Below are 24,968 nucleotides of genomic sequence, written 5' to 3'. Positions count from 1 at the left end.
AATCGGACATGTCACATTGCTGCAATTACTTGTTTAGAGGCCAGCAGTGGGGTGAAATATACTCCAACGTTGCAAAATCTTTTAATGCATGGATAAAAGAAGCACGACACCTTCCTGTGTGTAAGATGGTAGATGTATTAAGGTGGTACCCATATTCAACCTCTTAATTTATTTCAGACATCTCTGAATAGAATACAAAGTTGCTACATACTTTCCCTAATTCATGTTTCTTTTCAACCATTTGCTTTTAATATTGTTCTTTCCTATTCTGATTTCGCTTAATCTATCTACTATTAGATGTTTGTGTTTTGCATTTTATATTTCCCTTTTGTTTATCACATTACTTTTTAGTATTAATAGTTGGTGTTTAGAAATTAGGTAATGCGTTCTGCAGTTTGCACTTGCATTATTACCCTTACATCCTGTTATATTTTATATTTGCCAACGTAATGGTATGCTCCACGTGCAATTGATACAACCTCTTTTCATGTTGTTAGGTTTAAGATGATGAACATGATGTACAACCGCCGAAATTGTTGCTTGAAATGGGAATCTTATCTTTGCCCTATGATACACAAGAAGATTGAAGCGATAGTCGAAGAAAGTAGGTGCTTACTAATAGGTCGTTTAGATGGAGAACAGTTCGAGGTTGTTGACCACTAGAGTAATTCTATTAATTTGTGTGATCGACATGCTCTTGTCGCCGATGGTAGGTGTATGGAATACCATGTAAGCATGCTTGCACAACGATTATGCAAACTGATACAAATGTCCATTACTTCATTGAACCATACTACACTATCGAATCCTACAAGTTGAAATACAGTGAATCAATATTCCCTGTACCAGATCATTACAAATCATTGGATGACTCTCGCCAACTCCCTATTCGACCGCCTATCTCAAAGAAAAGGCCTGGTCGTCCGAGGCTCAAGTGGATTGAGTCACAAGCATGGCATGTGCGTGAAATACATTGTAGTCATTGCCACTCAATCGGACATAACAGGGCAACATGTAATGAAGTAATTGCAGACTAAGCACCAGGTGGAGTGCATGTTTTTGTTGAACAATGAACTAGGGTAACATGTTTTGAAAATCATCCATGAATGTCTAACCGTAAACAGCAAACCATATATGTTAACAGTAATACTGGCCGTGGATGGCGAATTTTGAAGTATAAATAGCGTTTTCGGTCAGCAGATAATGAAAATGAACTGATATCTGTAGAAGTAAACAACAAACCACATATGTAAACGAAATCATACATTAATAAGCGACATATTCAATTTATAAACAATAAACACACTAACTGGATACGAGTAAGCTTTATTGGTCAACAAGCATGGAAAGTGATGCATAAAGTGATTAAGTAACCATAAGCTGGCATATATGAACAGTAATAGACAATAATGATTGTTACCGTTAATTTGTAAAGCATAAGTAAGTAAGACGGTACAGTAATGACCGTTCTTAGTAAAGTAAATATTCAAACTGAGGACGTTCATTTCATGTTAGGCATTTGATGATTGGGCACAATCACCATTCGGCTGTGCCTCTTAATTACTCTCTGGGATGGGTGGGTCTTTGGCTGCTGATAAGTTTCTTGGTGGCTTTGTGGTGGCTCATCATCCATTTTTTTCCCAGTGTCTGTACTTGCCTCTGACGCTTTTGTAGGTAATGCTAACTGGGGTGTGTTTCGTGTAATGCCATCTGACAAGATGCGTACAACATACTTCAGTCATAGATGGGCAACATCTGAGTGGGGTATACTGAGTTCCTCGCCATGCAGAAGCTGTTCCATGAAACGCATCAGGTACATTAGACAATCAACACTGTCCTCCCTCTGTTGTGGATAGTCACAAACATGACGAAGTGTATATGATGCCGTCTCGTTGATATTGAATTTTTTCTGCAAACGATCTTCAAATAAGGAATGCTGTAAAAGACAAAAACAGTGTTACAAAAAAGTAGCAGAAACTCGAAATGGATATCAATATTACCATAGCATTTGCTGCTTGATCATAAACTAGACTACGGATAGATGAATAATGAAAATATTCCTTCTCGTCTTTGTCAAGTATAATAAGATGGTAATGTTTGTTCAAAGCAACCAACATGAGAACAAGTTTCACCCTGACATAATCTTCTAAAGCTGGGGACATCATTTGTCAAGACCATCAACTGAATGCTCCTACTGTGACAGAGCAAGCTCCATGGGTTTGCAAATTGTGGCAGGTCCATCGATCTTGTGAGGGAATTTCTTCAGAGAATCAAGTAACATAAGGACGAACACATCGACGACAGAATCTGGCAACACAAGTTTGCCATCGATTAAAGCATGATGATGACATCGGGTCGTGTGACCCCATCCATTACTCCATACAGTAGTCTTGGTATCATATCAAGGAAACATATTAACATCATACAATAAATATAAACAATTAACAATAAAAATAAATAATTACGACGATATCAAAATTGTTAGTTGTAATACTAGCATGCACAAATTGAAACTTGCACATAAAATTTAAAAATCAATTAATACACCATGATAGTGAAGATTTAATTTTGAATTCAACCGCACAGTGTCAAATTGAACCATCATAGTGCAAAATATTTGTTGAGGTACTTACTCGTCTATTCTGGTGTTGAGAAACACACTCAATGCCATTTGTTGTAACTTTTTCAGATGACCAAAATCCGCGGGTCATTTTTTTTTCTGGGATGAAATCTTTTGGAGGTTCTTTTATCTTCTCATGGCATATATATAACCCTATGTCTTCTAAACTGGTGGGGATATCTTGTATTTCCTCTACGGGGCATGATTCCTTCTCCCCCTCTTTCGCAAACAATTTTTCCTCATTTTTCAACTGGGTTAAGGACTCTATTGCATTGTTAATGTCATCAGTTGTTTGCTCATCAAGCACACTCATTTGTGATGGAGTTGGCACTATCCTTTTCTTTCCTTTTCGAGTGTTGACATTTTTTGTTGAGGGAGAAAGTGCTGGGCAAGTGGATTTCACTGTTTTTGTAGCGCGCGTGACTGGCTTCTCATATTGGGACGCTTTAGATACGTTCGCCAATGGAGGTTTCGGTACTCGTGGCTTAGATGCCACTTTCTTAAACATTTTGGCCGGGGGTTTAGACGGATCATCATAGGGTGGATCAATTGAATAACCAATATCATCTATACTTTCTAGGGTCGGTTGCTCCTTATTACTCTTGATGACATCTTCCTTTTCTTCAAGAACACTTACCTTTGCACGAAGTGCTACCAACTCTTCCATCAAAGTTCCATAGTTTTCGTCTTTTGTGGCCTTCCTCACTGGACTTGAGGATAGTGATTGCTGGCCAGACTCCCACTATGTGCTATCTGACTGCCTACTATGCTGACATTTCGTCTGGGAGGGCTCCCTCTTCAGTTTCTCATCTAATTTCCTTCGCTTTGTCCTCACATACTTAGGTGCTTTGATAGCATCAGATGTCTCTAAAACCATCAATGTGTTATTTCGTTGAACCTTTCCATATCCGAGAAGCTCAATTTTAGATTGTCTGTCAGCCACGAGTGGAACAAACTAGCAGAAGACAACAAACATCAACAAAAACATGTACATTAGAAATTAATACATAAAAATCTTTACATAAAATGAACATCTTATATAACATACGAAACATTTACATAAATAAGTAAACAAGTTTGCCAAATTGTGAACAGATAGGTGTGATACAACATTACAATTGTAAATATTAATTTCATACATATACTTATGAGTACTATATTGTAATATTAAAACCGAAATTAGAATATTCGCGACTACATGCTAAACTATGCATACCTTCTTTCCCTCTAATGATTCAATCAAGGCACTAACAGTAGTTTGTTTCTTGTAACTACCAACACCATAACAGAGAATGCGTGGTGTCATTCCAAAGTGAATCTTCTTCCCGTTACCTGTGACTTCATAAAACCAAATGATTAATGCCATAGTACAACCCCTTACATATCCTATCCTTGATTGCTTCCTGACACATCTCTCTTTCACATGAGCGCCTGCGAGAGGTACATCATCCATCATCCACTTATGCGTAGCCTGTGCCCATGCGTACTGTCCTATTGTTGATAGATTGTCCACATAGTAGGGTAACCATGCCGGTGACGAACATGAAGTTGTGGGGAAAAGGAAAAATCCCAAAATGTACACTAATAAAAGCTTCACAAAACTTTCTTCTTTCTTGCTTTCTTTTTTTACCACCATATTCATTAACGACCTCACCAGACAGTCCCTGTTTCGGTCTACTCCTTTACTGAAGTATTCCTCTTCAAATACACAACATTCCTTTTTTCTTTTGAAGTCAATGGCAGTGCTATCACATTGTAATCCTAATATTAACGAAACATCTTCGGCCTTGAATTGCAGAAAACTATCCCCCAAATGGAATGTGTTGCTTCTTTCATCAAACAGCTGCATTAAAGCATCCAAAACACTACGCTCTTGGACTATGGGCTCAATGTCCATGAGGTGGATGAATGGTGTCCGTCAAAGTATATCCCAGTGTCTTTGTGTCATCATCTTCTTCAATTGGTTGATGGTATCAACAACTGGTGCTAAATAACAACGTTCGTTCATAAGATTCCTTGAATTGTTGCCCATAATCCTCCTCATCACACAAACAAAACAAACTAGTTAGGCGACATATACTTCTTGAATAACAAAGTCATAACCCACTATATTTTTGCCAAACAATATAATTTGCCCATAATAACAACAAGAACTCACAGTGCACGCAATTGTCTTCTGTAAATGAACAGAACAACAGAAATGTTAACAATAAACACTAATAGTAATACCATTCATAATAAAAATGCATGAATCCTAAATGTTAATGATCCATTCACATCTTCTTTGGTTCTAAATGTTAATCATCCATTCATAATACAACTAAAGAGATACAATCTCATCGGTAACAGGATTGTTAGCAAAAATAAATAAATAAATAAAATTGAACATCAAATACATTTGTAAATACTAGCCCTAAAATAAATTCCACATGATGATAACAACGTTATTAGAGAGATTCTGGCACATAAGACAGTTGCTTTCATGCATTCGTGCAGATTTATTCATTACAACTGAAATTAGGGCACAAACCTATTGTACAAAACTAACTACACACTCAAATTTCACGTCTTCATCAAGAAATTTCAGGGCTTATGCACAATGATAATCCAATTTAACAAACAATAAACCATAAATGCAAGATAAGATTAACCAAAGGGTGTTGGCCTCCAATGCTGTCGGCCTTCAAACCTTTTTTTTTCTTTGAGTATCCAAACAGAGGGCAAGGATGCTCTCAAGCTTTCTCCTTCTCTCCGGTAGTAGTGAGAAGAACGCCGGTCAGCTGTGATGTGGCCGTTCAATGGAGGAAGATGAAAGGGTTTTCTTTTCTCGGGAGAAGATGAGATGAGTATGGGGATGTGATGTGATGGTTACTTAATAACTATTTAATTTTCAATTTTTTTCAAAATCTTATAATCAACTGAGGGCAACAAACACATTTTACCCTGTTTTTAACACCGTTAGTGAACTGTTGGACTTGAAAGTATTTGTATAGAAAAGAGTGGACTTATAGAGGATATGGAAAAGTCAAAAGACTTTTTATTCCATTGACAAAATGGGAGGGATGCTCCATGCAATTTCTCTTTTTTTATATACAAATAAAATTTTTTGGGTAATATATATATACCCTATAAAATATTATATGGATATTTAATTAATTTTAACATTTTTGTTTAAAAACAAGGGGTGACAAGTAAACTAAAGTTTGTAATTTTAAACAGCAAATTACAAATTTATATTTAAACAGCAAATTTATAAAAAAGAAGCCGAAACCGAAAATACACAGCAATTTCGCAATCACCCTTACTCCATTTTCCCTCAACAATAAGCAAACCATCCGATGCCGAATAGTGGTCACCAAAGTTGGCAGATAATAACACAAATTCTAAATCATTTAGAGATATTTTCCTCGTGTCCTCCCATTTCTCCACGCCAGATCCCTCCCTTGCCTTCTTCTTCTTCTTCTTCTTCTTCTTCGCTTCGTCGATCTCCAATTCCCTCTTCGCTTCTCCAATTTTTCAATTAGGGCTCGCATTCTCCCTCATCATCCATCATCCTCTCAACTATGCGAACCTCCTGGGCTGACGCGGTCGCCAGTGCCGAGAGCTCCGCCTCCACTGCCGCTTCACGGCCTGCTCGTTCTTCCTACGTCCCTCCCCATCTCCGCAACCGCCCGGCCGCTTCCGAGCCTCCCGCTTCGTCTGTCCCTGCAGATCTTGCGTTTCGGCCGGCAGCCGCCCCATCCGGTGGATCCCGCTGGAGCAGTGGCCCTATTCGTGACGCTGCGCGCCATGGGTTAGGTGGTGGAGGTCGCTCCGGCGGTGGCGGATGGAACCATCGCGCAGGAAGCTGGGACCGTGGGCGAGAACGGGAAGCGAACCCTTTCGCGAACGAGGAGGACGATGGTGCTGAGGCTCCCTTCAATGACCAGGAGAATACTGGGATTAATTTTGATGCATATGAGGATATCCCGGTGGAGACGAGCGGGGATAATGTCCCTCCGCCGGTGAACACCTTTGCGGAGATTGATCTTGGTGATGCGCTCAATGAGAATATCAGGAGGTGTAAGTATGTAAAGCCAACGCCGGTGCAGCGCCATGCTATCCCAATCTCGCTTGCTGGGCGTGATCTGATGGCTTGCGCACAGACGGGGTCAGGAAAGACGGCCGCTTTCTGCTTCCCCATCATTAGTGGGATCATGAGAGGTGAGTCTGCGCAGAGGCCAAGGGGGTCACGGACGGCTTACCCTCTTGCTCTCATTCTGTCACCTACTCGGGAGCTATCTGTTCAAGTAAGTTCTGGCTTTGTGAAACTTTCTAGTTTTGCTTTGGGTCTTCCATGGAGCTTATTCTCACTGTTTCAAAACTTTTGTTATTGTCCTGGTTTTTTTGTGCTCTAGATACATGCAGAAGCAAGGAAATTTGCTTATCAGACTGGTGTGAAGGTCGTTGTTGCTTATGGTGGTGCACCGATCAATCAACAGGTTATATACATTGGCAATCCTTAAGTTCTTATCAATTTTGAATTTATGACCTTGCAAAATTTTCTTTTACCTATTCGCTACTTATTACAGCTTAGAAATCTTGGGCTAGTCTTAGTGTTGTATTTCTAGTTCTATGAGGTTGTGCCCTGTTTGGATTTGCACTACGTCTTCAGCTTTTGAACTATGCTCCGGGTGAGATCAATTGCATTTCTATGTGGTTGGTTGCTTTTGGACAGGGTTATTTTAAGCTGTTATTCAATAATCTTTATGAGCTTCTTTGGCAGGGTTGCCAAATCATCCATGCAATTTATCCTATTTTTATACTTTTTCCTTACAATATGTTTTAGTTCAGCATGGTTTGTATAGAAATGTTTTGCGTTTGTTTGTAATTCATTGACTCTTGCATATTTGTTTATATTTCCAATGAGATCTTTGTTATAGAATTTTTTTTTTCTTTTAGCGAATAATAACCATGGCTTAAATGTAAGACTTTCCACTTGATGGTGTTAATGTTTTTCTCACGTTTGATGGTTACATAACAAAAGGAACACTTTATATTTATTCAATTATACATTGTTATTGTCATTCTGAACCCTTCAAGAAGGGAATGAACCAACTCATCAATATTATGGTTTTATGCTGTGAAGTAATCTATGTAGAGAGAACGAAAGTGCAATTTTGAAGACCAGCTCAAGTCTTAGACCAACTAAACTGAGGGTTGAGATTCTTGAGAATAGATCATAAATATGCAAATGAAAAGATCCTTAGGTTTATAAAGAAATATGAAAATGGTAGGGAGTCATTAGCAAATGCAAAGGATCTCAAGAAAGTGTTTCTAGAAAGTTTTATAGGTTCAACTCATTTTGCTTGTCATCTTTATTGAAGAATGAAGTGTTTATAACCCATTTTATTGGCCGGAGGATAAAGAATTATTGATTGCTTGCATCTCCCTACTTTATTAGAATTGAATTGGCCTGGAATTTCCTTATCAAGCATGCCTCTAAATTGTCACTTCATTTTCTTTACATGCCCATCATCAAATTGGAAGGCAGGAATGTAGAAGCAGAGGCCCTCTTTTGCCATTTTGTAGAACACAGATGATGCCTTTAGTAGCTCTATAAGCACATTTAAATAGATAGGGCTTACTAGAAATCCTGATTAGCATCTCAGATATTGGCCGGTCTATGAAAAGCATTTTGGGAGGAAAACCTGGTTGGCCAAGATAAGGGATTTGAGTGGGGATCATTAGACCATAGCACTGTATTTGGTTAGGGATAACCGGATAAGTACTTTTCCACTAATCAAACGACCTTGGATGAGTTAAAACCATATTTTTATAAAAAATTAATTTTTTAATAAATATATTAATGGTTTTTTTTAAATGTTGATATTAATCAATATGTATTGTTACGTAGAAAAGTAAATTTTAATTTTAAAATATTTAGCTTTTATTAGTATTAATTAAGTCAAACTTTAGTAAACTCATAAAAGTTTTTGCTCCAACCCAATATTTGAAAACAGTTCTTTTAAACCCACATTCTTATTACCTAACTAAACCTCCTGGGTCACAACTATTCAACAATAGATGGTCTTGATTCTCCATGCGATTGTAATCTATGCAATCTCTTTGGTTTGAGATGATATTTCAAATTTTATTTTCTTAATCCTATAAGTGTCATGTTTTATTTGTAAAAATTATAAATAGCAAAAAGCTTCCAGATATTTTAAAAATATGAGAACTTTAGAACTGCAAAGGCAAATAAATAAACAAGTAGGTCAAATAAATAACCAAGCAGGATAATGGAATATTCACAATCAGCATGTCATCTAAGGGCACCTGACTTTGGACTAGCTAACCAGGTGATTTTCAAATACTTAAACAATAAATACTTATGCTTGGTGCTGTAGAGGTTATAAGCGCGAGAGATCAATTGGCAAGCCCAAAACTACACAAATACCAATATTAAATGAAGCGAATTGCTTTGTTATGGAGAAAATACCACTTTCACATTTACCTTCCACTAAGAAAGGAAGTCCTATTGTCATTGTTTGCCTGTGCCATTGAAATTATAGCTGCAACAATCTTAAAGCCCGAGGCTTTATTTATTTTGCATAGTAATCTGACCTTGTGAACAAGAGTTTGCATCTGTTTGTGGGATTTACACAAAGGCTTCTACTAAAACATGGGTATCTATATCCTCATCTAAAAATTAATAAATAAACTAACATTTTATCCAAATAAAACAAATCACTAGTTAAAGTTGGATGGTCCTGTTGTCATTTTGTTGGACATTTTACATTGAAGACTTTGTGAACAATACCATGTGAATAACACTATGAAATGAAATATTACAAGTAATTAACAAAATGAACAAAACCCACATTATATGGAGGGCTTCAGTAGAACTTCAAATTCAACTTGAGAATCTAATTAGTTTTGTTTAGGTAATTGATATTAGGTTTTCTAATATAAATTAACATAGATTATATTCAAAGATACTATTATCTTCTTATGCAAGGATCGATATATATTGATATGTAGGATGGACACCCAGTGGCCATCATTTTCTAAGTGATATTGTTTACAAGCCCTATGAACCTTGCATCCTATTTATTAATTTGATACATCACCTTTCAAAACTTTATGGGCTGTGTGATTGCCAACCATCCATCCTTTGCTATTTATTGATAATCTCATAACTGAGAATCCATTGGAAAATATGCTTACTGATTGCTAAAGATTTCTCATAACTTTATGGTTTCTATTTCCAAATTACTGCCGCTTGGTTTTGTTGTTGTCTGTTGCTAGCATTGTCTCTAAAAATAAACTCCCATTTCTTATTCACTTTTGGTTTGGATATTGAATAATTTGAATCAATAAAAATTGATGTCAAGCAGTGTTACTAGGACATGGATATGGGTTTTGAGTATCGAAGTATTAGAGACTAGAGAGTATGTAATTTTTTTTTAATACACCGAATAACACTGATGGCAAGAGCCTACTTCATGATCTCTCTGCCATTCTTGATATTGTAGACAGAGTGTTCTAAAAATCTGAGGCCACTAGTCAACTTCTTTTTCTCCAAAAACAAATATACACATGTGGATTAGATTGGAATAATCAAAGTCTAAATCTCCTGGACAACATTCTTGAACCATGTTTTTGTGGCATGTGTTCAAATTTACCAAAGTAATGTTTGGAGACAAATTCTTTGAAATATGTAGCTATTCATCATTGAATTCTATTAGCCAATAGTAGTGATGTTATCCAGGATTGTATTGCTTGGATGTCTTTTGGGATGTATCATATGGGTCAATTGTCTTCATAGGTTCTGCTTGTGCCCAAAAGCTCAAAATTTGCTACAGACTATACATGTACTTTGCTAAGGTGAACAGCTTGAATTGAGACATTTTAAAACGCTATTGCTCACTTGGTTTCTGATATGTAATTGAAATCCACATTAGGATTGGTTGGTCTCTGCAATTTTACACGCATTCTAGGATAGCAGAAATATATAATCAAGATTGTGTCTGCCCCATCGGTATTGAGTACGAGTTGAAACTATAACTCTGTTTCAAGTTGACTTGATTGGCTAGGTCAATTAGTATATTACTAAGTCTTTTTGAAAATTCACTTGTGTTCCTGTGTAACTTTGTTTACTGGCTCATGTCTTGTATTGATTGGAATGTTAAACATCAAAAGGATGTGTTTTGTAAACTTGCATCACTACAGTCACTATGCTGCACTGAAAATCTCTGAAGTACATTTTATTGAAAAAGGAACAAGTAGTGGAATTATTTTATTCATTGAATCATTTGTTCTTCAAACATTCATTTTAGTGAAGGGCTTCTAAGACTGCCTGCTGGTTATCTTGCTAATGTATGTACATTCTCAAGTAAGTGCACCATATCTTTCACAAATGTTGTACTTCTCTCTGCCAAAGTCATTCATTTTTTTTTTTTTGCTTGTCTAAGAGAGATGCTAATTAACTGGCCACATAATAATCAGTACTTGCTCATATTTCAAATCCCTTCTTTTGAAGATGTACTTGTTCTTTGTGTTTATGCTTTTTTTATTCAGTATTAAATGTTCTTGTATGTATTGTAGTTGAGAGACCTAGAGAGGGGAGTTGAGATACTTGTGGCGACTCCTGGGCGTCTAGTAGATTTGTTGGAGAGGGCTAGAGTTTCATTACAGATGATTAGATATTTAGCTCTGGATGAGGCAGATAGAATGCTAGATATGGGTTTTGAGCCGCAAATTCGCAGAATTGTTGAGCAAATGGACATGCCTCCAAGCGGTGTCAGGCAGACAATGCTATTCAGCGCTACTTTTCCAAAAGAGATACAGGTCAGTCTCGAAGATGTTTTTTGTTTTCATATGGCAGATTTTTCTTTTCTTAGATTCTAGTTTTACTGGATCAGATGCCAAGATCGGTTTCTTTGATCTTTAAGTAAAATGTGTGTTCTCCCTTGTTAATTGTGTAAATTATAAGTATAATTTTGAAATGTCATGTATGCATGCAAGAAGTGTGTGATGCATTAAATCATAGTTCTATAGTCTGACTTCCTTTGGTTATTGTTATGCCTGATTGATATAAATCATATGTTTCCGATTCTGTTGAATATATTACTCTGTTACTAATGTTTTAGATGGTTTTGTGATTAAAATGTTAGCCGTTCTTTTTTAATTGCTGTGTAAGCTTGCTCCCCAAATAGGTTTCTCATTCATCATGTCAAGTATTTTGTAGAAGTCTTGCGGCTGTATTACACCATTTTTCTGTGCGAATTTTAGGGTGTATCTTGTTCTTTACATGTATTTTTATTATATCTCTCTTTTAGTTTTCAAGAATTGTGAGGTAGATATTCTAAATAAGAATAAACCCCAAGAGGACTGCCAATCTTAGTTTGGGACAGATGTTAATGTGTGTCTTCCTAAGGTGCTGAAAGTTGTTTGCTATGAATTTAATGAAGTGGGTTTATACACAATAGTGATTTAAGGTCTTGTAGAAGGAATGATGACTTTATTGAATGCTGTTAATATAAAAAGAGTAATGAGCAGATTAGATAGGTTGGTTCAAATAGGTCAATCTTAATTAAAGCAGCTGGTTCAGCCTATTTTAGAACAATTATATCTGTTCAGGTCAAGGTAGTCAAATCGAGATTCGAATCGTGAATCGAAATTCTAAATTTGTGAATCGAGTATCGTGAATCGAATCGAATCGTAAGATTCGGTTCAACATTTCAAAATCATATATATATATATATATAACATGATTATATAAAAAATAAAAAAATAAAAATTCTAAGTCATTAATTAAATATAAACTAGTTTGGAAGACATTTTCTTAGTTTGAGATCCTGTTTTAAGCTTAGAAGACATTTTCAAGTATTAAGCAAACTTATATATATTTAAAAAACATTAGTTATTTCAAAAAAATAGTTCGGATTTAAAAAAATTAATATAATAATCACAAAAAGATTAAATTATAGTTTAAAGATTAGTTTTTTTAAATTAAAAAAAGATTTCTTTTTCATAACAAGAGTTTTAAGATAACAAATTAATTTGATATTAAAATTAAAAACATTATCTTTTTAATTAATCTTTGAATTTGTTTTTTTGGATAACAAATTTAAAAGATTAATTAAATAATCATTAATTTAAAAAAACTTTTATAATAATTAAAAACAGTTGATCGCATGCATTATAATAAAGAATTTAAAAAGAAAAAGAGAAGAATGTCGAGAAACGATGAAGAGATGGTATAAAAATGCCTTTGTTGAGGATGTTGGAATAAAAACAACAAAAATTTCTCCTTCCTCCTATGTTTCTTACTCTTTTTATTCTTCCTTTTCCTTTGATTTTCTTTTTTTTTTAATTCAAAAACTTGTATTAACTAGGAATCGTTGATCTTCTCGATTCATATCGATTCGACCGATTCGAGACAGATTCAAACGATTCATTCACGATTCTAGATCAATTTCGATTCTTTTATAAGATTCGAACCGTTACGGATGAAAAACGATATGAATCGTAAGATTCGTATCGAGAACCGTACGATTCTAACTACACTGGTTCAGGTCATGATTGTCTATGAAATTTACGATAGACAATGGCAACTTGTTTTCAAGTTCATGTTATGAAGATTACTTCCATGAGTTTAACTTGGTTCATGTAGCCTTATCTTGATAAATTTTCTTCATTGAAGAAATAGAAGGGTTTATATTCAAAGTCTCGACTAAGTATCCCAATCTCTGTAAGGGTTTTTTTTGGCTAATTCTTCTTCCCATATCTGTAAATGTGGTTTCTGTAATTTTTTTTTTTATGATTAGTTCCTTGCATGTATAGTTTGCCCAGAGAATGAGGTTATACTTGTTGTCATGACTCATGGCTATGATAAGTAAGTGTATAGGAAAGAATACCATATGAGAGGAACTTATTTGTTCAAAGACAATTTTTATTGAGAGTTTTAATCTGGCAATCACTTCTCCTGATTCATGTGCCCTGGAAGGTAAATATCATCAAGGGCGGACCGTAGTAGACTTTTGGGTTGGCCCCCCTAAAGTTGAAAATGTTCCTGCTTAATACATATATATGTTATGTATATATTTATATTCAAACATATGAAGGATGTAGTTGTTATGGAGCTGACTTTTTGTGTTTTCTATCGTCCTTGTATTCCCTGAATTTCATGTCCAAGGCTATTACCTCCTTGCATTGTGCACTAATCATACTGGTTCATTTGTCTAGACATTTATCAGAGTAATGGGCTTGGACGTTCTTACTTTTGAGTATATTTCATAGGAATGGTTCTGTTGGTGTTTTCCAAATTTGCATGTTGATCTACCTCATTCACTGATATGTGCTCTCTTTTTAACCATTTCAGCTAATAAATGGAATTTCATTCTGAAGTGACTTTAGTTATGTTTTCTGCCATCTCATAACCACTGCCTTTCACTTCACGCGATGACCTTTATAGTTGCACTGTTTTTGTTGTTTGTATTTATGCGGTGTATGCTGCTATTTTGTAGAGATTTTTGATATTTGAGGAGTCTTTGATCTTTTCCTTGGTCATTCACTTTTATCTATTTGCCTTTATTAAGACTGAATTTTACATCTTATCTGTTATGAATTTTCTATTTATTATTGGCTGCATGTAGCATATGTAGTTTTGCCCATAATATCTAGGTGCGAAACAGATGCAAGTTTTTGAAACTGTGAATAATGTAGGAAGTTTCTTCATGGACCAAATTTGGAACTTAGATGGTCCAAATAGCTAATCATTTTATGAAAATGTACTAAATCTTTAGTGACTTATGTATAAGTTCAACTTAATATATATATATATATGGAAGAGAATGGTGGGAATGTCTAAGACTGCTGGAGAATTTCCAGGCATGTCCACATTGTCTGTGTCATCCATATTCTCATCTTTACTGCATCTCGAGGTGATATATAGAATATTGCATACTCCCATTGGTGCATCCATATTCCAAAATATGGTGTTGATTTGGAATTTTTAGAGGTTCATACATGGGTTTAAAAATCAACACTTCTGCTTTCTGGATGCAGAGATTAGCTTCTGATTTCCTTGCCAGTTATATCTTTCTTGCTGTTGGAAGGGTTGGTTCTAGTACAGATTTGATTGTCCAAAGAGTTGAATTTGTGCTAGAGTCAGACAAGAGAAGCCATCTCATGGACCTTCTTCATGCACAAAGAGCTAATGGGGTTCAGGGAAAGGTAAATCGATTCATAACTTGTTTATGTCTTTAGTAACACGTTTATGTAAGGACTATTGTCCTGAATTTCACATGGTTATGATCAAGAGCTGCCATTTGATTTTGTAAATTATATGGAACAAGTAGTTTACTTTTGCTTTCATCCCTGCAGCAAGCTTTGACTTTGGTTTTTGTGGAAACAAAAAAAGGGGCTGATTCATTGGAACACTGGTTGTGTATGAATGGGTTCCCTGCGACTACAATTCATGGTGATCGAACACAGCAGGTATTTGAATTTCTTATTTATTTGGTCCTGTTTGGTATTTTGTTCTATTGTCCTGGTGAAATATTGTTTTGTACCACAGTATCAGATTTTAATTTTACATGGACATGTTCTTTATCACATAGGTATTTCTAGAAATGGAGAAAAGTATATCTGTTCATCCTAATTTATTTTTGTGTTTGCAGTTGACTTCAAGTTAATTATCAATTTGCAATTAAGTACCCCATGGTTTGTCTGTTGTAAGCCTTGTTTATTTCTCTTACGGTTGCAGTACAAGCAAGACGACTCGTGGTGTACTTTATCTGAATTAATAGTTTTGGCTTATGAGATCTGAGGGTGCATTTGTGGATAAGAGGAAATGATTATCCTAACTAATAGGGAGAAAATACATTAGGCAACTAGAACAGGAGCTAAAAAATGTGGAGGGGAGGGAATGTATATATGTGATTACTATTGAGTGGACACTTGTCGGCTACCTAATTAAAGTAGTTTGTTGCAAAAAGTTTTCACATGCATCGATAGTGATATATTGTTGCATGAAAGGAAGACATGATATTGGTGCAGTATTGATGTACATTTGAGGCATTCTGAAATCAATTATGCGAATACTTTCATTGATTTGAGACTGTTATTATTCCTTTTGAAGGTTTTCAGTCATATGGCCAGCTCATTGATTACTGTTATAACAATTATGCCTTATTTTTTTTCTATTACTAGTTTTTGTGTGTGACCAGATGCATATGAGATTCAATTATCAATTTTATTGGTGCATTTTGATCACATGAATATTTGAGATGGTTCTGGAGAAGAGCTATATCACCAATTGAGGCCTTCGTATAAGAAAATTAGTAATGAAGTGCAAAAAGTACTTGCTAATATTTAGACAGGAAAGTTTGGTAGGTAAGGTTCCTAAATATGCTATATCACCTTCTTGGTTTGTGTATCGGCAGCTTGCCTTCTTTCCTTCCTTTTGTGCTAGTAGTAGGAATTGAATATTGAACTGGCAGGAGCAGATATATATATATATATATATATGCACATTGGTTGATATTTTACAGTTGAAAGATTTTGATGAGCATGTTTTAGGCCCAAATCATAGGTTCTCTTTCAACAGACTGTCTTTGTGTAGGATTCTGTATGTTGAATATGTGAAACAGTACGTATAACAACCTTAAATTAACTTTAATTTAGCGAAGTTAGTATGCAGCTTTGGACTCTGTGATCATTTCTGGTTTAGAACTTGAGTAAATGCAAATAATAGATCTTCATTCGATTTTTCTAACATGCTAATATGTAGGTTTTATGGATTGTTTATTTCATGGCTTTTCTATGTGTGGGACACTTAGCTTGTGCATCTTCCTTTTCTAAATAATCAGTTTTTCACTTATGAATAGATATATAATTTTGTTTTCTTTGCCTGAGTGATTCTAGATTGACTCATTGACTAATGCTACTAGATTTTTTTCAGTTTGATCAATGAGTTAGATTTTTACTTGTGAAATTTGGGGATTCCCAATTTAGTTTGTGTTCAGTATTTCCTTTTTTAGATTTCTAAATGAAAAAATATATCCAATAAAATTTTACGCGGATTTATGGTTAAAACTACCATTTTCCGGCGCAATTTTGTGTATGCTTGCATGCTAAAAGAAAATCCACATATTTTATGCATTGCTAGAGGTGTCATAGGCTTTGGCCCAACCCATGTCGAGTCAAGTTTGAATCGGGAACTTTTGCCTGTGGTTTTGGTCAGTTTCAAGTTATCCCTTGTCAGCCAGCTCTTATGATTTTCTTGAAGTTCAGACTGCATTATTCAGCGAGCAAGCTAGGAAGTTTCATACATGAATTAGACTTGACCTTGAGCTAAGTGTATTTGGTGGAGCCTTTTCCAGCTGAACTTTGTTGTTTTTTGGTTAAAGAGCTCATAGAGCTAATTTATTAATAACAAACAAAAGTATACAAGAGTTTAAAGATACAAACCAAAAACAAAAAAAGAACTACAAGAACCAACAGAACTAGAAAAACAAACAAGGCTAATAAAATACAAATCTAGAATCTGACACATATCTCATAAGCCATTGAGGAAGGTCCCGACTAGAATGAAATAGACTCAATTCATGGAGATTGTAACCATTCACAGCAAACTTGAGGGCGACATTCAGCCAAGTCCTGGGAACCACATTGATGCGAATATTGGCCTAAAAAATAAGCAGCTTAATGTTATCAATGCAAGGATTCAAACGCCAAGAACAAACATGCTCGCGCGACTGAAGAACAGTTGGGACTCGGATTTCCAATGAAAATGTTGCGGATTTGTAGAGGTAGTGCAGCAGCAGAGTGCAAAGCAGCAGCCAGTGTTTGCAGATTAGCCTCAATTTGGGTTTCAGCAATGAGAGGAAGGCTACCTGCAATGGTTATAACATGATTAAAAGAAGAAACAAAAAACCCCCCATAACCAACCTGCCTCTGATCATTCCGAGATGATGCTGAGAAAAGAAAAAGACCATCAGAGCAAGCAAAGTTGGTGAGGATCAGCTTCCTGCAAATAGGATTTCCGTGGGCACATATATTCTCATTAGCATAACTCAAAGCCTTGTGAGCAATAACATAAAAATTGGGATTGATGTTATGGAAAATTGCATCACACCGAGCTTCCCAGAGGAACCAGGCTGCATAAGCGATAATAATTTTGATCCGTTTAGAGTAAAGAGATTGGGTGATCCAAGTACCAGAATTAAAACCATCAGTAAACTGAATCTGCTTGCTAGTTAAGTGAGAGAGCAAAATCCAAACACTCTGAGATTTACAGCATGTATGTAAAAGATGTTCAGGAGATTCAAGATAAAGATTACAGAAAATGCATATGCTTTGAGGACCCAAATTAATGGAGTGAAAGAAATCTGTGGTGGAAAGCCTCCCAAGGAATGTAAGCCAGAGGAAATGCTTGACGCGTGGGATCATTTTAAGGGACCAGAGCCTCTTCCAGCCATTCCAAGGATTAGGATCCACAAATCTGTTGATAAATTGAAAAAGCAATCGAAATGCTGCAAGTTTTGGGAGCCCAAACCCACACATTAGACGAGTTGTAATCAATGTTTTCCAGATTGGAAATAAAAATATTCACATTGGAACCAAAGAGAAGAGAGAGCTTAAGATAATCCCAATCACCATCAGCGCAAAGATCATCTTAATTAAGATTATTAAAGTCAAGATTCATGTTAATAAATGTAGGCTTGAATGCAATAGGAATGTCACCACACTAAGGATCATAAAGGATAGAGGTACTGGAGGGGTTGATAGTTTTAATCCAACAATAAGGCTTGATAGTGGACGCAGACCAACAGAGACCTCTGAAGAACCAAGAACATTTAGAAGGGATAGGGTCCTTCCAAAAATTAAGATGACCATATTTTAGACGCAAAATCGCAACCCAAACAGACTCGGCTGAGTTGAGATACTGAAATATAAATTTAGCCTTAAGAGAGTGATTGGCAATCAAAAGATTCTTAAGAGCAAGGACCCCCTCAATTTTAGGTTCCATAATGCGATTCCAAGAGACAGCCGGAACACCCTTTTCATTGCCACTCCTAAACCAGAAAAAATTCCTAACAATCCTGGTGATGTCATGAAGAATGGAATTAGGAACGGGATAAACAGAAAGGTAATGAATGGGAACAACAAGAATAGAGGAGTTGATAAGAATGGATTTAGCTGCTAAAGAAAGCTTGGACTGTTTCCATCTAGAGCAAATGCGAGAAATTTTATCCACCATAAGTCTGAAGTAAGAAATTCCAAGATGTTTAGGGGAAATCAAAGCACCAAGATAAGAAAAAGGAAAAGAAGATTGATTGAATCCAAGAATGGAACAAATGCTTTTAGACACCCTAGAATTGAACCAGGAGGGGAAATATATGGCAGATTTGGAAGTATTGGCTTTCTGACCAGTAATGTGAGCATAAATATTTAAGCATAAGTTAATATTTCTAGCAGCTTTCCTAGAGGCATGATAGATGATAATTAAGTCATCGGCGTACATAAGATGATTAAAGTTATAGGTAAGGTTGCGATCAAATCCTGGAACCATATTAGAATGAATGGCAAGATTGAGCATAGAGGAGAAGTTTTGAGAAACTAAAATAAAGAGGTATGAAGAAATAGGATCCCCTTGACGAACACCACGGGAGACAGTAATCCAAGAAGAAGGAAGGCCATTAATCAAGAAAGAAAATGAGCAAGAGTGAAGACAAGTTCTAATCCACGAAATCCAAATGTTAGGAAAGTTCATCTTAGCAAGAGTGGCAAGAATTGCGTTCCAACTAATTGTATCATAAGCCTTCTTAATATCGATTTTAGTTAACATCCTAGAGGGGCCATTAATATCTTACTCTGAAGAATGGGCATTCTCTTGTAAGGCTATAATATTATCAAAGGAGCAACGACCAGAAACAAAGCCAACTTGCTCACGGCTAATAAGCCTAGGGAGAATAGTTTTGAGTCTATTAGCAAGAATCTTGGAGAGAATTTTATAACATACATTGCAAAGTGAAATAAGGCGAAAGTCAGAAACAAACCTGTGATTATTAACCTTGGGAATAAGAGTGATAAAAGTCTTCCCCTAGGAAGCAGGCATGGCAGAGTTAGTGTAAAAATAATTTATAGCATTGAAAAGGTGATCCCCAATATCAGCTCAAAAGAAGCGATAGAACTTTGCATTAAAACCATCAGGCCCAGGGGACTTACCAGAGAGAAGTTTACAAGCTGTAGCATAAAGCTCTTCGCAAGAAAGGTCCCGAATAAGATAAGACCCATCCAAAACACTAATCGTCAGGAGATCACTGGGAAGGGCGTTGAAAACATCCAGCAAATTACTATGCGAACAGTTAGTCCACAAATTGGTATAAAAAGAAATAAACCTGTTCTCAATAGTCAATATCAATATTGTTAGTAACAAAAGAGCCATTAGAATTAGAAATTTGAGAGATGGAATTATAATGGGAAAGCAAACGAATATTGTTATGGAAAAAAGCAGTATTTTGGTCACCATTATTCATCCATAGCATATGCGCTCGTTGAGCCCAACGGGTGGAACTCTGACGTTGAAGAGAAGTATACCTGGAATACCAATCATTCAACAGGGAGGCATCAACCTGATCCGCAAACTCAGAACTTTCAAGAGCAAGGATAACAGACTCCGAATTTTTAAGAACAATATCAAGAGTAAAGCTAGTCATACACCATAAATTGATGTTGACACGAGTATGATGAAGAAAGTGAGTGAAAACATGAAAAGGATTACCACGGGGAGAGAAATTTCAAGCATCCCTCACAGCATCCTGGCAGCCAATATAATCACACTAGAAATTTTCAAACTTAAAAAAAGTTTTACTGTGAGAGTGATTGGAAGAGATAGAGAGAAGGAGGGGGCGTGATCAAAGAAAGTCTGCGATAAATGGGTAAGAGAGTATGAAGAGAAATTGGAGATCCAAGCAGTGTTAACTAAGCATCTATCCAAGCGGGCCCACCGGCGAGCCATGCCCGATTGATTGTTGCACCACGTGAATCTATAACCAAAGAAGTTAAGATCAAAAATATTATTAGAATCAATGAAATTTAAAAAAGAGATAGCTTTATGAGAGTAGTAAAGATAGGAACCCCCTTTATGCTCACTGCGATTCATGATAGCGTTGAAGTCGCCAACCAGGAGCCAGGGAAAACCCAGGGAAGTTAGTCTGGACAACTTAAGCCAAAGGTTTCGCTAGGAAATGAAACGGTTAGAATTGTAAATAACAGAAACAAGCAAATTAATGGAAGGAGAAGGAGAAATAACAGGATGAAGAGCTCTGCGGGAAACAGCAAGAGGAGAGACGATACCAAGTGCTTTACGCCAAAGAACAATTATTCCACTGGAATAACCATTAGCCAACAAAGCGACCCAGTTTTAGCTTCGATGAATCTTATTACAAAACCGGTCAACTCGATTAGAGTTAGCTCTAGTTTCTACCAAACAAACCATCACAGGGCGATGAGAACGAATCAAGTGCAAGATACGGGTGGAGGTTTCGGACGCCGAAATCCCCCTGCAATTCTAGCACAATATTTTGGAATTAATCATAATCATTAAAAAGGAGATAAAAAAACATATCATAGTGAAGAAGACTTCCATAAGAAAGAGTGAAGACCGCACGACGCAACAAAGCAAAGAGATAAATCAGGAGCTAGCCCCGCCGGGTTCCAGTCTTCCTTTCTTCAAGGAAGCCGCCATCTCATTGGAACTCTTCCTAATCAGGGAATCGCGACACACTTCTTCCTGGAATTTGACTAGTGTCATTGAGTCATCAGGTCCATCTCCATCCGACATCCCATTATCAGAATCATCGGATTCCTCCTCCTGACTATCTCCATCCACCGAAGGATCTTTTTCCAAGGCAGAAGAAATCCGATCCACTGCCATAGCATGGGAGGCATCAGGGTTGGGATGAGGAGCGATAGGAGGGAGGGAAATGGACGATCGAATAATGGGTGGTGGGGTTCCCGAACTGGTGTGGCCAGAGACTTTTTCTTTATAGGGAACTAAAGTCGGTGGAGCAGAGTTTTGGAACTGCCACGCCAACGGTCACGTGATTGGCACGGGGGCCAACAACATGACCGCACGCATGGCCGCGCCGGTGAGACACCAACAGCCATGACCCAAAGTTGGACTCCTCCGGAGGACCAGAGACAATACTAGGAGCAGCCAGGCGTGTCGGGACCAACGGGTTTCATTACTATATCTCGGCCAACGACATCCACAAGGCTGGAGGAGCCGACCGCCGACCTCCGCTGAGAGCGGGAGGGTGGAGAGACTAGCGACCCCGATTGTCGTTGAATGAGAACAAGCTTTGGAGCCATGTCCGATGACGCCGCAAATATAACAAAAAGTAGGAAGTCTTTCGTAGAGGACGACAAAAACTTTATGGGAATCATCATCGACCCAAAAACCACGATTCAAAGGCTTAACCAGATCAATCTCAAGGCAAACCCTAGCAAACTTAGATCTGGAAAAAGAAACAGTTAATTCGTCAATTTATAGCAGGTTGCCAATATGAGCAGTTACCGTCTCCAGGGAGTCACTGTCCCAAAGCTCAACAGGAAGATTATGCAATTGAACCCAAACAGTAGCAGTGGAGAGCTTAGCAAAGGCAGGTTTAAAGAAAGGCTCCCAAGGAGAAAGTTGAAGAATGATACCATTAATAGACCAAGGCAACAAAGGAGATGTTTCAATGTAGTGTGAGAATCACAACGGATCAGTAAGAAACCATTAGGGAGGTCGGAGATAAGAACTTCTCCAAACTGCGCCCAGTTAGCCATGAGAAAGGCTTTCACTTGATCGAAAGGAGGGGGCTTGCCAAAAAACTTTCCGAACGAGTTTTGGAACTTCAAATGAGCACAAGCAAGGGCATCACCATCCAGCCGAACAAATTCCGTAGTAGAGCTCTTAAGCTTGGCCAAAAGGAGAGGGTTTTGAGGGGGAGATGTGTCTGGGGAACGAGGGGTAGACGAAGCTATTTGCACCCAAGACAGAGGGCGAGGAAGCGGAGAGGAAGACTGGGGAGCTTGTCTCCCACTCGCCATGGCAAGGGGGGAGGAGAGCAAGGAAAACACTTAGTGAAGCACTGTTTTTCATGGAGAACCTGGAGGTTGTTTCATTAGAATCATCTTGAGGTGATGATGCATTAGAATCATCTTGAGGTGATGATGAAAGATCACTGGGAACATTCAAGTAGTTCATGTGACTAATGTGTCATTGATGGTGTTCCAGATGCATGAAAAGCCGCTTAGATGTGTAAATTCTTATGGTCATTAAAGAATATGTTGAGGACGAGGTTAACAAGTAACTAGTTCTCTAGCTGTGTATTTTAACTTTAACTTTTAAAACATATGTTTCCCCCTAATGATCTACAGACATTTGGATTTCATTTTACAAGCCTACTAGTGGGAGAAAATTGTTGATCATTATTGCTGTCCATATTTCTGCCATCTACCTTGAATTGATGTGAATTTGTTGTGTGATTTAACATCTTTGCGAGGATGAATAAGAACATGTCATGTATGTTATATGGCCTGTAGAGCAGTTAATTTCTTGACAGCATCATTTGTGATATATCATCGTTCATCATGTGTATACGACAATGCTTGCTTTTTGTTGCAACTCATTCCATCCATTGAATGATACATTTGTTACTAGGCACCAATATATTATTCTTTCTAGGGCTAAAAACATGATCTTTGCAGGATATTCTTTTTTCATATGTTCTAAGCAGACCAATGTATTAAGCAGGAAGATAATCCTGTGATGGTTAAATGAATACAAATGCTGTAATTTATCTACAATCTTTTATCTGCAACGTTTTACATTATTTCATTAATTTGGTTTAGTTTAGTTTAGTTTACCATTGGGAAATTAATTGTATTTGCTCTCTCTATCAGGAAAGGGAACATGCACTGAGGTCCTTCAAGAGTGGCTTGACCCCTATCCTGGTAGCAACTGATGTTGCTGCACGTGGGTTGGACATACCCCATGTTGCACATGTTGTCAACTTTGACCTTCCTAATGACATAGATGACTATGTGCACCGTATTGGAAGAACAGGAAGGGCTGGTAAATCAGGCCTTGCCACAGCATTCTTCAACGAAAACAATTCCAACCTAGCAAGGTCGCTTGCTGATCTCATGCAAGAAGCAAATCAGGAAGTGCCTGCATGGCTTGCTCGGTATGCGGCCCGTTCTTCATATGGAGGTGGTGGGAGAAACCGCCGCTCTGGTGGTGGTGGCCGCTTTGGAGGCCGTGACTTCCGTAGGGACAATAGGGGTGGTGGAAGTGGTGGCGGTGATTATTATGGAGGTGGCAATAGTGGTGGTGGTGGGGGGTATGGTGGTGGACCATCCACTGGTTATGGTGGTGGAGGCAGCGCGGGGTTCACCAGTGCATGGGATTAATCCTGTCCTTTGATTGCTTGCTTCTTTTTTGTTTTTGTTTTTTTTTTATTTTAAATGATTTTGGTAGGGGTGTCACCCTTCTAGAGTTGAAGATATAGACTAAGAAGCCCTGTGTTATTCTGCTTATTACTGTCAGTAGTCTTGCAGATCCCCTACAACTTCTAGTATTGAGGTATTTTTGCACACGATGACTGCAAAGTATAACATCATCATTGGCTAGCGGTGTTCTAACACTAGTGTCGATAGTGTCTTTGATTATTTTCTCTTTTTGCCCATTTGGTTTTCGTCCTACTTTTTTTTCTTATTTCTTTTCTTTTTCTTGTAATATTGGTGGGAAGGTTGTAGAATATGTGGTGAGGGGGGTCTTTTAGCGGATCATTTTACATATCAAAAACATATTCTTTCCAACCAGGTTAGTCTTACTGCAGGGGTGGGAACTGGAGTTTTTGTTTTTCACTTTCAGGGGCTTTTTGTTGTATAATTCTGGGAGGTGGCCTGAAATAAATTCCATGGTGTGGCACGAATGAACGGTTGTGGATGTGTGACCTGTTATTGTAATCAAACTTGTGACAAATGATATACTGCAATATTTGATGTGAGAACAGATGTGAGAACAGATGTTGAAATTACTATCTCAATGGCTGGTTTAAATTTTATTAGTGCCTGCTGTGCTTATCTGCGGGTTATGGTCTGCATGTTCTACTTTTTAGTGCCTCTTTGCTTTAATGAGTGAGTTGTGTCGATAAATGACTCATTCTACTAACATGTGTCATGTGGGCAGTGTATTGTAACTTAGCATATATCAAATGGTTTCGGCGTATTCGGCATGGTACATCCACACCGGATGCAGTGTCAAATTAACATGTGCTACGCCATTGCCAACGAAAGCAGA

General features: G+C 37.2%; 1 protein-coding gene across 1 annotated transcript; it reads left to right on the top strand.

Annotated features, from left to right (window-relative positions):
- The first annotated feature begins 6,183 nt into the window (after window positions 1–6,183).
- LOC120252529 (DEAD-box ATP-dependent RNA helicase 37-like) lies at window positions 6,184–24,735 on the top strand. Its single transcript, XM_039260701.1, has 6 exons — window positions 6,184–6,909; window positions 7,018–7,101; window positions 11,210–11,452; window positions 14,675–14,842; window positions 14,993–15,106; window positions 23,567–24,735. Exons 1-6 carry the CDS (start codon window positions 6,184–6,186, stop codon window positions 24,074–24,076), a joined length of 1,845 nt encoding a protein of 614 aa, XP_039116635.1. The 3' UTR covers window positions 24,077–24,735.
- The last annotated feature ends 233 nt before the right edge of the window (window positions 24,736–24,968 follow it).

This window comes from Dioscorea cayenensis, chromosome 21, assembly GCF_009730915.1.
Source record: "Dioscorea cayenensis subsp. rotundata cultivar TDr96_F1 chromosome 21, TDr96_F1_v2_PseudoChromosome.rev07_lg8_w22 25.fasta, whole genome shotgun sequence".
Taxonomy (NCBI): domain Eukaryota; kingdom Viridiplantae; phylum Streptophyta; class Magnoliopsida; order Dioscoreales; family Dioscoreaceae; genus Dioscorea; species Dioscorea cayenensis.
This window is presented reverse-complemented; position numbering and strand designations above follow the sequence as displayed.

Bases quoted from the DNA above. Each gene is read 5' to 3' on its own strand.
- LOC120252529 (XM_039260701.1), top strand. From the start codon at position 6,184: ATGCGAACCTCCTGGGCTGACGCGGTCGCCAGTGCCGAGAGCTCCGCC. The intron at 7,102-11,209 runs GTTATATACATT...TATGTATTGTAG, and splicing joins GTGCACCGATCAATCAACAG to TTGAGAGACCTAGAGAGGGG. The intron at 14,843-14,992 runs GTAAATCGATTC...TCATCCCTGCAG, and splicing joins CTAATGGGGTTCAGGGAAAG to CAAGCTTTGACTTTGGTTTT.